This window comes from Xenia sp. Carnegie-2017, unplaced genomic scaffold (assembly GCF_021976095.1).
Source record: "Xenia sp. Carnegie-2017 unplaced genomic scaffold, XeniaSp_v1 HiC_scaffold_41, whole genome shotgun sequence".
NCBI lineage: Eukaryota > Metazoa > Cnidaria > Anthozoa > Malacalcyonacea > Xeniidae > Xenia > Xenia sp. Carnegie-2017.
Window position 1 is genome coordinate 595369 of NW_025813506.1, and position 16730 is coordinate 612098.

Below are 16730 nucleotides of genomic sequence, written 5' to 3' on the forward strand. Positions count from 1 at the left end.
ACCAGCACAACCAGCGCGACCTCTAGCTACGCCTTTGCACTAATTTAGCTATACATGCATCTTTGCAATGATATAGCTTAAGTTATATTGCAATAAAATTATTATTTCACTTATCTTTCAGCACATGTTCAGATTGTAATCACTTGTTGTTTGTTTTGTTTGGAGGGCCATGTGTTAACAAAATTATTATTCATTTCATTCTGATCTGTCTTTGATAGTTATATTTAAGCTTAGGCAGGTGTAATTCTTTTTGTTGTTATGTTGCACTGAAGCAAGAACGATGTGCTCTTTAACTATAAATATAAGAATACACGTTTTGTGCTTTATGTTTCAATTACTTCAATTTTCCTTAATAGAAAGAAGAGTTTTTTCAAAGTGCGCGCCACATAAATTAACCACTTTTTTAAAAAATGCGACTTCTTTGCTTCAAAATGATGCTTTTTGTAATCGTCCTGTTTTATTGCCAGCTACATATCAGTCAACAACAAGGGTTAAAGCTGCAGATTTCAAAAAACTACACGTTCAATTTCTTGACGATCTGGATCTAAAAGCTGACTGCGTATTTGATCATGTACAATGGAATGACATTTTGGACAACATCATTGCAGTTGAAGGGCAGAGAATAACTAAAAATCATGAGCCTGATGTTTTTGTCATACCAAACTTTTTCACCAATGAACAATGTGAAAAACTGATATCTACGCACAATGAAATGAAAAAGAGTGCAAAATCTTTAAAGTGAGTCTTAGCATGTATTTTGCCATTTCCTTGGCATTGTTAATAAAATGCAGTCTTTTTTTATAAGAAACAGTTAAAAATATCCTATTTGGACTCAATGTCCTTATTTTTTTCTCTGCTGGTTTCAGACTCAAAATTTTCTCATTTTTTTCTTATCATGCATTCATTTCTCTTATTTATGATAAATATTCTAGCTACAATGCATGAATTTAGAAAACACTAAGTTTATGATCAATCTTAGGATTAATGTTTCGATTACAGTATCTCAATAGTAAAATTAAATAAATTTATTGACTTCATATAGTACACACAGTTTTCTAAGATGTCAAAAAAGACAATTTTTCGGCTTTACGAACATTACTGTAGAAATTTAACAGAGATCAATTGCACGTATAAAGATTACCCTTTACAATTCTTCCTCATCCTCAAACTTTCTATGTAATCTTTAGCCCAAAAGTTTTTATTAGCTGAGTTCTTTTCATAAGTTATAATGTCAATAAAATATGGCCTTAAATATATTAATGTTGCTAATTCCATTACTTAGGGCCCAAATAGATGGATACTTAAATGCAAAACAAAAAAACGAATGAGGCAGTCAATAGTTTTATTACAGACAAAATCTGTTCCCGCTTTAAGTTTGAATTTCTCAACAACTATTTTTTTGGAAAATAACTTAAAATGCCAATATATGGCTCAATGTACTGTTTCCAGACAGCTTAACAGGATGGAATAGTTATAGATGGAATGATTTATAACATGTTATTTAAAAGCTTATAGCAAGACTGAGAATACGATTTTTGAGAGAAAACTCATCCTTACATGGGTTTTCCCAGTTAATAATAAGTATATATTTAAACAATTTAATATTATTCTCACACTTTATTGTCTAACCGGATGAATGCTCCATTCGAGTTTATGGAAGATAAAAATGTTGATTAGTAAAATCAAATATAACTTAACAAACAGATTATGTAGCTAGTAATGCTTTTTAAATGCTTCGAGGTATATAATAGTACGAAAATATAAGCAGTTTTGATGATATAAACCGCCATATAGTGTACGTTTAAATAAGAAATTAATAAATGTGCTTCTTTCTGATTTCAAAATAAATTTTAGAAAACTATGGAAATTTGCAACATCGCGACAGCTGCTTGAAACAATACATCAATCCTTCCTAAGCCCCCATGAATACAAACTTGATTTCTGCAAACAATATGACTGTGATGAAGTGTCAATTACTGGAGAGAATATTGACGAAAAATTATTGTACAATATCAGCTTTAGCTCTAGTGTATTATTAGCAAGGGGTGAAAATTCCCTTGTCGATTTACTGGAAGGTATAATTGAAGAAAAATTGGGACTGCCCAAAACGAACGCATATCACACACAATTAGTGAAATACAGAATAAATAGTGAGGTAAGCCTGTACTAATTTCGTTCATTCCTTTTTTTATTAAAGCTTCTAATTTATCAAAAAATATATATATTTTCTACAGCTGTGAACAGGCACATAGCAATCTGTATAGCTAATTGTATAATTTTGAGTGCAAACATAATTGGCCCAGAAATCTGCTTAGGTTTTATGCAGTTGATTTATGTTAGACCAAAATATCGAACTGTTGAGACCGTACATAGGTGGAAATCACGCGTGATTGCGTGCGTGACGAGCATTGCACATGAATCAAGGAATGTACTTACAATATTACATACATAAAATATATACATGCCAGTATATGTCAAGTTCTACCCACTGTTTTATTAACCAGTTTATTAGCCATTTACATTTTCTATTCATCATAAAGTTGTTTTCTTATTTCATAAAGCTATAGTATGTTTAAAGAATAAATTGCCTAAAGGCTATTTCAAAAATATAAAATTAGTGATCTACATACGCTAACAAAGTATAAGGCCAGTTCATATCGTCAGGGATCACACACTAATTTTGATGTTAACACATGCTATATGTATACATTTCAGTACAATATGCACACTGATTGTCATGAAATTACTAATGACAGAATGGCAACTATAATTGTATATCTCAATGATGTTGAACAGGTAGCATTGCATTTTAATTTTTTCAATTTTTTCCCGCATTTTCAACTCTTCTTCTTAAAAATTTTCAATGTGGACATGTAGGAACTATATTAAGATTTTTTAGACAGTTCAAATACGTTTGGCCTTATCATTTACGAATAAAAGAGAATAAAGCTAATTTTTTATTGGACATGACCCAGGCAAAGATATTCTTTAAACCTTGAAAATGATTTCCTTTTTTTATCTCTATAAAGGATTAATAAACTAAATATAAACAGCAATGTGGTTGAGTTTGTTTAGTGCTTCAACAAAAGCAATAAGCAGTGATGCAATCAATAATTTACCAATTTTATTAATCACCTGAACTTCTAGGGTGGTGAAACAGTTTTTCAAGCAATGAATATTTCTGTAAAGCCTCAGAAGGGAAAAGCAGTTGTCTGGAAAAAGTATATAAATAAATACCTTTTAGTTGATAGACATGCAGTATTAATTTGGACAACGATTGTAGACTTAAGCTTGTATGAAAATTATATGAGCGGATAGCTACAACGTTTTTCGTGATTTTTTCCCTTGAAACGAGTTTAAATTGAAGTGTATGTAATTAATATTTTCTGTAGTCCCCTTTGTGAGTATTTGTGAGTATCTACGATATAAAGTGATATATTTTTGCCTTTAGTTTAAATCTTCAAGGAAAGTGTGATGCAGCCACTTCCCATGTTGGTAAGCATTGGTTAATCCTGTTTATGTCAACCGTATCAGTTGATGCAGTTAAAATTTGCAAGTAGTGAAATTCAATTTACTATTCCTGTTGATATTACACTTACGGTGCGATATTATTTTCTCGAAAAAATTGTGTTGTTTAAAATTTTCCTTGAGAATTTCATATTTAACAATGTTTTAAACCAAATTTCAAAAAAACTCTTCAAAACACTTTTATACCAAAATATCTACATCGTTGTGCACTACAAGAAATAATAGGTTGTTTATCTCTCATTGTATTGTTCAGTTTCTTCAGCAAAAAAATCTGTTGATAGTGAGACGATTTCATTCATTGACAAATAATGTTCATCATTTTTCTACATTTGAAATAAAAAGCAAGATTTTTTTGCTTTTCGAAAATTTTAACTTAAAAAATTTTTCAGGATGATACTCTAAGAGCCTTGTAGTAGCTTGTATTAATATTGTCAACTCAAAAACTACACATGCACACTAACAAAAAAACTTATACATCTTGTCGTAATGAAATATAGTCAATGCTAGATCCATGGCTAAGAGAAGAAGAAAGAACGGAATGCATTTTTATTTTTAATTGCATATGCATGCATATATTATTATAGCTGCTAAAGTGATCAAAGGTCAAAAATTAATTTATCAAAAATGGTTTTATCAGAAACCAATAATGCCAAGCAGCAGAGAAAAGGTACGTTTACAGAACTTTATTTTTATAGTTTGATTGAAGTCTTTGTAAAACTTGAACTTACCCATTGATGACAGATCTCACTTACTCATTAAATATCATGCTTTCATTAACTTACAAAATAAGGAACGAAAAATATTTGACTTGCAAACAATAAATAGTAGAAAACATTACGAGGGAAATTTTTGTATGAGTTCTAGTGTAGACTAATATTAATTTGCAAGCTCAACTTGAGTTTAGTGTGTGCCCGAAATTCCTTTGGGCTTCAATCATTAGTACGTCGTCAGTTCATCTTTTCCTAACCACAAAATTTGCCAGTGACAAGCATTTTCTGATAATTACGAGTTTTTCTAAAACAAAAGTACGTTTCAAATTGTCTTTGAGAAAAATGTACAGGCCCACACTTTTTGTCAATGAGTTTATTCATGGATACATTAACTTTAGTACCATTGTTAAAATAGTATTATAGTACCATTGTTAAAAAAATGCAATTCAAAATTGAAAAGTATAATATAAATAACATTTCAACATTTATTGCCTCAATTTGAATGAAGGAATGCGAGAGAAGTGCTTTAGATGTTGAAATTTCTGGCGCTGAAAGGATCTTACACGAACTTTTTTTTGTTTTACAAACTTTAAAATTTATCAAGAGTGCTTTTCGTGTGTTTCTAATGATTGAAAAACTTTTGCAACAATAATGAAGGTAATTCACCTTTAAAATACCGTTTGATGAAGATGCACGATTGAAATATTTATAAAATTTTTAAAAACTCCTTTCTGAATAAAGATTGCAATTTTTAAAAACAAATGTGCAAATATGGTATCAGGTTAATAAAATACACTCTCAGGCACTAAAATAAATAACATACTTGGTGTCGAAGTAGCTAATTTTTTCATCTTTTCATAAATTTTTGTAAATGTTCAACATCGTTGTTCATGCTCTGTACATTTGAAGATTCCAGTGTATTGTGATTTAAGTGGCAGCTGTCGTGAATACATATATAACGTATCATCAACTAAGGCAGTAAAGGTAAGTAATTTGCACTTTTATTGTTAAGAGTTTTTATCACTATTCACAAAAGATTTTATTAAGCAGCGCCAACTTGGAATGAGAGCTGCTTATGTGTAGTTGAAGACTATAAGCCCTCAAACCAGTAAATACGTTAAAAAAACTAGTAAAAAAACACTGTAAAACTTGTATGTTTATTTGTAAATCTGACTAGAGTAATTCGCTCAACAAATAAAATATTGTTATTTTGTTTGAGTTGTTTTCAAATCTTCAAATGTTTCAAATGTTATTTGATATGAATGAAACAAATTCGACAGAGAAAAAACTAGGAAAGATTTAATTTCATATCAAAATGAAAGAAAAACGTTTTTGCTATTTATCTCTAAATTCAAAACAGCAATACCATGTTATTACAGTTGATGAATATGTATGAATATGAGATGGACCCATACAAAAGACTGGAACACTGTGAGCAAGCCTTGTATGAACAGGTGCGCATTCATAAATCAATTTTAACAAAATACAAGAGAAATGTGTTGAATTTTGTAAAAGAGTTAAAACCATACAATTTTGAATATTTTCAAACCAAATAAATCGAAGAACAGTCTTAATAGATTGTAGCCTTTATAGCTATCTGCTTTATCGATTTGCATCAACCTGCATTCTGTATCAACCGGCAAATTTATGTGGTATACATGCAATCCAATCATTCCAATAATTTAGAAACCATTTCTTTTTATATCTTAGTACTGTCAAGATGAGGCAAAGACGCCATTTTGAAAAGTGATAAAAGCAAAACTCAAAATGAAAAATAAGCTAAAAGAAGGATTTAAAACGCATGTCTTATCAAGCATTTTAAAAATTAAACCTAGATGATGAAATTTGCAACCGTATATAAACTCACGGAAAGCTGATATTAATCGTAAATATAGCCGGTTCTGCCACCTTTCAAGATGGCAGCTTGCCTCATTCCTAACTATAGAATTTTAGAGTAGTCAGATATCTAGTAGATTGGGCTCTAGGTCATTGATGCAATCTTTTTCAATGTTCATTCAATCTTATAAAATATGGTTTTGCAAAATTTCTCTGTAGTTGGATGTAAAATTGTCTAATCATACTGTAACCTAATTGGCTACAAAGCAGTGAAAGCTGTCCAGATTGCTTTTAATTCAAAAATGACAAAGCTGCAGTTTGTACGTAAAAAAAATCCTACCATTGTAATCTTAGCAAAATTGAGAATTACAAACAATGAAAAAAATAAGATGTTCATAAATATTAAGCTTTTCTTTATTAATAGAGGGTTAATCGTTACGCGTTTTTCGAAAAATCTTAAAATGTAATACTAGCAACTAACACTAACAGTACAGTACTTTTCGTGAGAAAATGGCAACACACGCACTCGTGAGTTTTTAAAGACTGTAATTTTGTTAAAAAAAATTCACTTGTGCACCCATAACTGTACTCGAAACGAACGTTAATTGAGATCAAAAACTTTTGAACAACTTATTGAATAAAATAAACAATTCTTATGCCCTTAATAACTGAACGCGAGGTCTTTACGGAGAAATATCAGACAGAAGTAAAGACCGAGAAAGCAAATTATTGGAAGGTTTATCATAAGACTTATTTGACCTGAAATGAAGCTTGCTTTCTTTCTCGTTTTTGCTGCTTTTTACCGGCTGGCTTTCACTTTTCTAGTTTTCGTCCAAAAAAAATAAATTGTTTCAAATCGTATCGTCTGGATAGTTAAACAGTTTTCCAAGTGTTTTTCCTTCGCATCACCTTTGTAAATGGTTTCTTGCTTTGTTTATTTTGCGTTTGGCCATTTGCATTACTAAGTTTGTTTACATTTGACTGTAAAATTACGCATTTTGGAACGTGTTCGATTACGGAAAACAATGGAATGGCAAAAATGTTTCTGAGCCAATCGAAGCGCGCCATTTTGCCGGAAGTGACGCTTGCCATATAATCGTCAAATCGTCATTCGTGGGAAAAAAGTCAATTTTCTGATTAAGCCCACTTGACAAGCTGTCAAAGAATTTTGAAATACCCATATTTCCATATGATCGCCAATCGTCAAAACACCCAAAAAGCATGGGTTCTAGGCAAAATTTGTGCACATTTCGAATAAAGCGGGACCAAAAAAAAACAATGGAAAATGTACTTCTAAGACAAAACAAATATATATATTTATCCTATAGCATGTACATGTCGTCTAGACTTGCCCAGATGGTTATAGTGCCTAAAAAATCTGTATTATGGAAAAGCTTGAACAAATTATTTTGAGCTTCTCTTGAGCTTTTAAGCATAAACGTGTTGAGGACGCCATATGTAAATAGATGGAAGATTGCTTAAGATTCTTTCAGTGATGATCACACACACCGTTCACATAAAGACATGTTATTAAGAAGTTTACAATACATCTAATATGCTATATATACATGAAGTATACTCTTATGAAGTCCGCTGATCATTGGACTGTATTAATTTACACTTAACACACCCACTTAAATTAATAGTGGTTACATCAAACAGAGGAATAGTAAATGATTCTAGTTACATTTTTTTCACAAAGAAAATATTTATAAGAGAAAAATAAGTTTAATAAAGAGCTTAACATCTCATGAGACTTTTTAAGAATTTGCAAATCTGAAATCTCGTCATGGGTTTTGTAAAAATGTCAGATATGTTATCTGCCAAAGCTATATGTTCAACCTGTATCACTTTAGATCTAACATTATCCTTCACAAAATGATAGCGTATATCTACATGTTTTATCGTTGCTGCTGCACGGGTTCTTAGAGGGAAATATGGCACTTTAGTTGTCCCCGAAGATTGTTTTTGGAACCATTACTACAATAAAGAGCTCACTGAGAAGGTTTTTGAGGTGTTTAGCTTCCTGAACCACAGGGGCCAAAGCCATATATTCGGCTTCACAGGTGGATAACGCCACCATAGGCTGCTTCCTGCTCTTCCACGACACTGCCGAGCTGCTCTCTGATAGTTTGAAAACATATCCTGTAATGCTTTTTCTATCTACAGAAGACCCCCAATCTGCATCGCCAGTAACCTTGAAGGTTTACACCAGTTGCTGACTTTCTAAAGATTAACTTATGCTCAGATATTCCCTTAAGATAGCGAAGTGCATGCTTTGCTAAAGATAAATGATTACTTGTGGGATTTCCCATGAGCTCTGATAGTTTAGTCACTATGAAAGATAGGTCAGGTCTAGTTGCAGTCATCAGATATATTAAACTACCTACTATCTCTTGGTTAAGTTTCTTATCACACCGCTCTGCAGTTTCTTTACTAATCTGATTGGCTCCCAATTCACACGGAGTTACTCTTGGCTTACAATCTAGCATTTGAAATTTAATTAAAATTTTCTGACATACTTAGTCTAATCTACGGTAACTCTGGTTCCATGAAAAGAGAATTTAATACCTAGGAACCAAGAAAGCTACTGAAGGTCTTTCATTTTGAACCTTGTACTCAAATCATTCTTTACCTCACTGAGAATATGTGTGGATTTAGACGCAATAACAAGATCGTCAACCCAAACCAAAATGATGGTAGTCTCATCCACATTTTTACGAACATAAACACAATGATCTGATTTTAGCTGATTAAACCATTTTTCTGTCAAGAAACAATGTAAAATAGAATTCCAATTGCGTCCACTTTGCTTCAAACTGTAAAGTGACTTGTTAAGACTGCACACTAATTGTTTTCCATCGCTTTCACATTTGACATAGCCCTCAGGCTGCTCAACGTATATCTCGCAGTCTATAGGTGTGTTAAGATACGCAGTCTTAACATCCATCTGATGTATTGACATATCATATAAGTCAAGAGCAAGCTGTAATAATATACGAATAGAAGTTATTTTAGTCGTTGGAGAAAGTGTATGGAAATAATCTACACCAGCTGATTTGGAATACACTTTGGCAACAAAGCGAGCTTTATAGCTTAGTTTTCCCATATGCCCCTCTTTTACTGTGTAAACCCAACGTGCCCACACTATACTCTTACCCTCTGGCAATTCTGTTAACGTGTACGTATTGTTTTCGTCTAAAGACTTTACTTCCTCATTCATAGCCTGTTGCCCCTCTGCACGATCGTCTGACTCTACTGTCTCCTCGTACATTCACGTTACAACTGACGTTACACAGCAATATTCTATGTTATAACCTAATTTGTCATCATCGTCCTTGTCCTGTTCCAAGATATAATCGTGCAGATGTTGTGGTTTCCTAATTTGCCTAGTTGGATACCTCCTATCCTAGTTTTGAGGTTCTACCGATGGGTCTACGGCTGTATTCTCTGGTGTATCTATTCTTCCGAGATGTGCTTTCCCCGCCCTAGGATCCACTTGTGGAGGGACTACTTCTCTATCTACATTACCCTTTGGTGAAAAATAAACATCTTCCTTCACATTTCTACCTGGATAATTAGAAATACTGGACTGGTATTGGTTTGTAAATTTTACATTTCTACTTTTTTCTATTTTACCTACTTCTGGAAATATAACTATGTACGCTGAGCTATTCTTGTCGTAGCCTAAAAAAATTCCTTTCCTACATCTTGCATCTAGCTTCTTTTTGTCGTGAGTGTAACAAAAGCAATATGGCCATGTTAGAAATTTCTGTTTTTTTGCCTGTAAGTGCATGATATGATTTTTCGTAATACGATTATTTTTCGAACACCTGTTACGAATATAGGTTGAAGTCAAGATTGCATGAGGCCAAAATTTCTTTTCTAACTTAGCATTAAAGAGTAGACACCTTGCCATTTCGAAGAGTGTGTGAAAGTTCCTTTCTGCAGTATCGTTCTGATGTGGAGAGTATGGAGCTGATATTTCGTGCATGATCTTATTTTTTGTAAGAAGAGATCTAAATGCTTGACTTATAAATTGTGAACCATAATCTGACCTAATAAATTTGATCCTCCCATAAGGAGATGAATCAGCAAGAAATTTTTCTGTAGCAAATAATGTATCAGAATTATTTTTTAATAGATAAGTGAAGGTTGCCCTCAAGTAGTCATCTGTAGTCACAGACATTCTCCTTTGTTTTCACACAAGAATGCATGCCATTGACAACACCCTCAAGTTTAATTGTATCCTTTAAGTTACAATGTCCTAGAATTTCGTGCCATGTTTTCAGGTTGTGCGAGCTAGATTTTACCCCATATAAATAATAGAGCCTTCCTTCCTCGTGAATGTCAAAACTTTGTTCCATCCCTACTGCTTAATGTTGCTTCATGTGGAAGGAAGGTTATTGTTACACCATTCTTAGATGCTGCCTAAACTGAGAAGATAGTTTGCGAGAAGGAAGGTACATAAAGAGTATTCTTTAAAGATACATTATGCTGGTTTCCTAAATTGTCTTGCAAAATTACTTTAGCATTGCCCCTTTTTAAAGCTAGGTTATTATGCCTGGTACCATCAGCTAACTCGATAAATGAATGTTTGGAACAAAATTGTTCTCAAAACTTACAAAGTTCTTCTCATCGTTTATTACAAGTGTGGTAGCACCACAATCAACTGATAAACTTGCCATCAAACATTTTGTATCCTTGCTGTTGCTCAGGTCATCAGTTACTTGAAAGATAAATGCATTCCTGTCTTCTTGCTTTTGAAGTCTCTCGCGTGCGTATTTTGCTCCGTCAGATTGCTGTCCGTGATCTTTCTTTCTACAGTCTTTAGTATTATGGGTACTTGTCTTGCAATTATTACACCACTTCTTTGACTTGGGACACTGATCTGATTTGCATCCAAATTGCTTGCACGTATACATTTGATCTTAGAATTAAATCCCGTTTTCAGCACACTGTCCTTAAATGATGGCTTCTCCTTTTCTTCGTATGCCCGAAGTGCGACTTTAAATTCCGAGTACGTTGGTTGTTTGTGTTTTTGCGTGATTACAGTATTAAAAGCTTTTTGTATTCCGATGGAAGGCCCTTAGCAATCATTGTTATTAGTAAAGCATCACTAACTTCTTCTACGTTCCTCAGTGCTCCTACTACCGCCTCCGCACGGAGCATGTAGTCAGTCACGCTTTCTGCTTCCCCTTTACACAGCGTGGTGAACTCTGTATAAAGCGCGATGACTTTTGGTTTACCGCTTGACCTGTAATGTTCTCTTGGGATCTTTATTGCGTTATTCCAGTTATCCTTGGTATCTCTCGTGACTAGAGAAAGTGATCGATCGTCCAGAACTTGGATTAATTCCGCAAAAACGTCAGCGTTCTTTGCCGGATTAGGTTCGTCATTTTGGACAGTATCTTTCAACTTTAAAATATGAAGATATCCCATAAACTTTGTCTCCCAAAGTTCATATTTCCTTTCGTCTCATCAAAATGTATTCGTGACCTGGTCCCAAAACCTGTTGAGGTCGCCTTATGTAAATAGATGGAGGATTGCTTAAGATTCTTTCAGTGATGATCACACACACCGTTCACATAAAGACATGTTATTAAGAAGTTTACAATACATCTAATATGCTATATATACATGAAGTATCCATATGTGATTAGTTTTGTCTTGTTCCTTTGTAGCTCGTTTGTGTTCAGCAAGTCTTATGTTTAATTTCCTGTCAGTTTCCCCGATATTACGTACAAATCATATGTGATTCACCGGACGCTCCACACAACGAAAACAACTATTTCAAACGTGTTTTTGACAAAAACAACTTACTCTGACTTCATGAAACGTAACACTTACAAACACAATGAGCCCAACGAAACGAACAACTCAACGACAACAGCAGCGATACCTTACATGAAAGGTACGTCTGAGATAATCTTGCGTATCTTACGACTATACAACATACGTGTCACACATAAACCAATAACAACATTACGACTAGTACTACAACGAACAAACTAACGAACGAAGAGGTGCAGTTTACAAAATAAACTGCTCCGACTGCCACGCCTCCTATATCGGGGAAACTGTCAGGAACTTAAACATAAGACTTGCTGAACACTAACGAGCAACAAAGAAACAAGTCTAAACTAATCACATTGCCGAACATTACCAAATCACAAAGCACAACATTGACTGGGACTCGGCAAAATGCATTACTTACAGTACTGACTATAGACATTAAAAAGTTGGTATACCAACTTGGAAACAATCCCCATGAATAGATCACAGCAATTACCGGCACCTTACAAACGACTTATTCACAATATAAACAAACGATCAACTAAAAGCATTACACTTCACACTAATTCACAACGACAATACACATTTCCTGTACACACAATACAATGACGTTAGAACCAGATAACAAATACGGCTAACCTGACGTTTACTCCTCATTTGACTCTGGAGATGACTACCGCTAAGGTTGTCGAAACGTCAGTCAACAACAACAAAAACAGTCCTTCTCAGGACTATACCAACCTGGACTATCTACATTTACAAACATGTAATGAAGTATACTCTTATGAAGTCCGCTGGTCATTGGACTGTACTTGTTTAAACTTAACAGTCATAAATCATTGAAGGATGTCCTTTACAAGAACAACATTCGATGATTGATGCTTATTTGTTAGAAGAATTAGAAATGCAATGTCTATTTTGGCTTTACTTTAGTATAAATTCATGGTTTGAATTATTTTTATTGCGCGCTAAATCGTCGAATCGCCTGATTCCCGGTTTCCATTAAAAATTACAATCATCGGCCATTGCCGCTGGCAAAATTCGATCGTCAAGATAGAACTTGGTTCATCTCGACTCATACTGACTCACTGAACACAGTTGGTGAAGTCAAACGCTGAAAGCAAATGAATTTATTTTTCTTTCGAATATTGTGCAAAATACAAATATTATTTCTATGGATTTACAATTTTAGCTATTTTACATCAAGAGAAATATGATACGTGTAAAACTGTGAACACGAAATATGAAAGACTTGCAATCATTTGCAATGCGCAACGCAAAGCGTTTACTTTCAAATTTAATCTAATACAAGTCATAAGTGTGTTGTGTTTATGGGAATGACGTTCTCTTAACAATATCTTAGACACGTCAGAAAACTGTTTTGAAACAAAATAGCAAAAATGATTTACGGTAAAAAAACTTTTAAATTTTTTTAGAAATCTAAATGACGTACTTTCCTTGATGCGAGGCTTGAGCACAGTCACGTGACATGCAATCTACGCTAGAGCTTTCGAAAAATGCAGAAAGGGTTAAACAATTAATTGGTCATATAACTAAAGAATATTTTCAAATCTTAAACAAGTTTGACGTGAATGATATTAAATACATAGTTTTATTCGAATAAGGCTCATATTATCTACTTCATTTAGTAATAGTCTACTTCATAGGCTACCCATATGTACGCACGTGCCTATTTTTGTCGCAATGTATTTGTTTACGAAGTAAAATTTAAGTTTTTAAAACTGATTTAAAAGCGATATAAATTGGTGAACGAGAAGGCAAAGTGTATTCAGATGAATGTTATCATAGCAAGAGTGAATTTTACTATCCAGACGAAGAGAAGTTTGAAGAAACAAATTAATTTTGGGCTCAACATATTTTTTCGCAATGTATTTGTTTACAAAGTGAAATGTAAGTTTTTAAAACTGATTTAAAAGCAATGTAGATTGTTCTGCGAGAAAGTAAAGTGTATTCAGATAAAAATGGTCATAGCAGGAATGAATTTTACTATCCAGACGAAGCGAAGTTTGTAGAAAACAATCCAATTTTAATCTCAACATCAAGTTGTATCGGACCATCGGCCATTTTACAACGCAAATTTCTTCATAATAAAAATAAAAAGTAAATATGTTATATACTGTTTAGGTCGGTCCGTACTTGAAAAATATTTTCACTCGGTCTGAAAAGCGGCCTGAGCCCGAAGGACAATGGCCGCTTTTGAGATCTCGTGAAAATATTTTTTCCGTACGGACCTTCCATTCGGTAAATATCATATATTTATTTGTAAATATGACGTCAGAATTACAGATATCAAGAATTATTTACAGGTAGTTGACCAATCAAAACCAGCGCTCATAGTTAATAATAATATAAATATTATAGATTTTGAAAAAATTGCTTGAAGGTAAATTATTTTTTGTAAATAGAAATTTTATTGAAAAGTTGGGAGTGTAAAAAATTTTTTTCAATTTTTTACCCAGTTGAATTGTTCATTTTAGCCCGTTTATGCTGAAGGACTTTTAAAATGTTCAAAATTGTGCTTCAGTCTTGGTCAGTTGAGACAGGCACTTACCTTTGCTGTCAGGTAATTGTACATGTTTATACATACCACGTAGCTCTTTTTTGAAAATTCTTCATGTTTTCTTAATAATTTGTATTGAATTATACATAAATTAAATAATATTTCTTGCTTCTTTTAAATACCGGATCGAACATTTAACCCCCTAGAAGCCGTTGTTGCTCAGGAGCAACAATCACCAAACGATGTGCGTACAAACTTTCGAGAACGTCCGGCCACTAGAGGGTTAATTAACAAAAACTCGCTCGCAGCCGCATCTGTAGCAGATTGCAGCCCTCACCAGCAAACGGACCTATGTATGTTGCAAGTTTCCATGAGTTGCAAGTTGCATGAGTTTCGTATCGATTTCGGCGGGCGTACGTCGCACGTACAATTTCGTGTTACTTGCTGTTAACCCTCTAGAGGCCGTTGTTGCTCACAAGCAACAATTACCAAGCGATGTGCATACGAACTTTCGAGAGCGTCTGGGTCCTATAGGGTTAAGTGAAAGGTATTCTTTTCTTTTAATAACTACATCTAACAATTAAACCTGTCTTAAATCTTATGTTTAGATAATTTTTAGCCTAGTATTTTGCAAATACCCAACGCTAAACCATACTTTTTCACTTTAGACTTTTGGAAATGCATCCTCGAAATGAGGATGCTTTGAAGATTTTCCATTCAATCTTGAAGTCTTTGGACTTTTCATAGTAATCATTGGATGCATGATAATTTTAAAGGACCAAATCATGCAGCAGTTAATAATTATGAAAAAAGCTGGAAGAATCATTAAAAAATAATCATTTCATTGAACATGATTGGTTGGGACAATCTGTGCATCATTTAAATAATAAAGAATTTTAACATTGACTTGCGTTTATATCTTAACTAACTTAGGCAGAATGGTTTAAGTTGAAAACGCATGGGAATATATAATGACAAGTAGACATTATGATTGAACAAAGTAGCAATTTTGTAAAAGATATGGCCACATGAAATATATCTAACGTAAGAAGGCTGTCTGAGTTCTGCATATTTAATTTTTCACTGGCAGCTCACCATTCCAGTTGATTGGAAAATACACTTGCTAATCATTTGCATGTAATAACATACGTTTCAGACAAACAATTTTACGGAAGTAAAAAGATTGTATGTTCTTCTCACAATGATAAAGCTGACAGCGAAATACGTATAATTACATCTGGAGTAGCGAGCCCGCACGTTTTGTTTCACTATGTAAATTTCAGGGCATTATCACTAATAATTTTGTTACAAATCTATTGTTTTTGGAGTGATTACGTAAGCACAAAAAAATCACATAGAAATCCCAAATATACAAATTAGTTTTGCCTTAAGGAATTTATAACGCTAAATCAAGGGGTGTTGATCTTCATGTATCAGCTCAGCCTGACTGACTCGTTTTAATAACATTGGTAATAAGTATGGAAAAGTTTAGTATAGTACTTTTTTCCTGTCCTCCTAGCCTATCTATTAATTTTGTCCATTGTTACGTCACTTGCTATAACACTAAAAACTACTTAAGAAGATAAATAGAGACCTGATGAACAAGCACTTTCACTTATGATAAATTTTTGCTTCCCTGTTTACTAATTAAGGAAAACCGAACTTCCAGTGAAGTTGGAGTAGTCCAAGAATTTCATTAAATTCAAGCCCACAGGGCTCAATTTTGTGGCTCCCTGCTTGTTCTTTATTTTGATTAGTTGCACAGTTTTGATGATCTTGCCATAAGTGTTACTGTTGTTATTTCATTTTCTCGTTTTGACACCATGGCATGGATTCAGGGGCGTAGAATGAAGGATAATTTGTGGGGTGGGGAACATACTTTATAAATGCATATTATAATTTGAAGAAAGCAATGGACTTTCATAAAAGTTAATCCTGCATGAATAACTTGCATATTTGATTATCGCCCCACCCCCCACAAATCATTAAACTTCCTTCGCCATTGCATGCATTATACAGTTATTTTATTGATTTTCGATAGTTCAGATCGAGATATACATGAAATTTAGAGATTTTTTTACTGAAAATTCCCAAAATGTCCCACATTTTCTTTGCTATAATGCGACAGATAAATGCAGAAAAAAAAAGGCAAACAAGCATTCTTTCTATTGCGCAATTGTAATTATATTATTATGCAATTCTATTTATATTATTAAGCAGTTCTTCTGCCGAATCTAAACAAAATATTATTTTTTTGAATAATTTTAAATATTATATGTCATAGGGAGGCGAGAGTAGGTGACTTACTTAACACGCGTAAATGATGCAATTCTTGTTCC

The 16730-nt window shown here is 33.4% G+C and overlaps 1 protein-coding gene across 3 annotated transcripts; it reads left to right on the forward strand.

Moving 5' to 3' along the window:
- The first annotated feature begins 272 nt into the window (after window positions 1-272).
- LOC124456059 (probable prolyl 4-hydroxylase 3) lies at window positions 273-15445 on the forward strand. Of its 3 annotated transcripts, XM_047006599.1 has the most exons (10): window positions 273-738; window positions 1855-2155; window positions 2716-2796; window positions 3148-3221; window positions 3452-3495; window positions 4113-4195; window positions 5148-5222; window positions 5618-5692; window positions 14369-14454; window positions 15060-15445. In XM_047006599.1, the coding sequence occupies exons 1-10, from the start codon at window positions 281-283 to the stop codon at window positions 15136-15138; spliced, it is 1356 nt and encodes a 451-aa protein (XP_046862555.1). In that variant the 5' UTR covers window positions 273-280; the 3' UTR covers window positions 15139-15445. The 3 variants fall into 3 exon arrangements, with proteins under 3 accessions (XP_046862555.1, XP_046862557.1, XP_046862556.1); XM_047006601.1 differs by lacking the exons at window positions 14369-14454; window positions 15060-15445 and adding an exon at window positions 13307-13359; XM_047006600.1 differs by lacking the exons at window positions 14369-14454; window positions 15060-15445 and adding an exon at window positions 5949-6052.
- Window positions 15446-16730: the final 1285 nt, after the last annotated feature.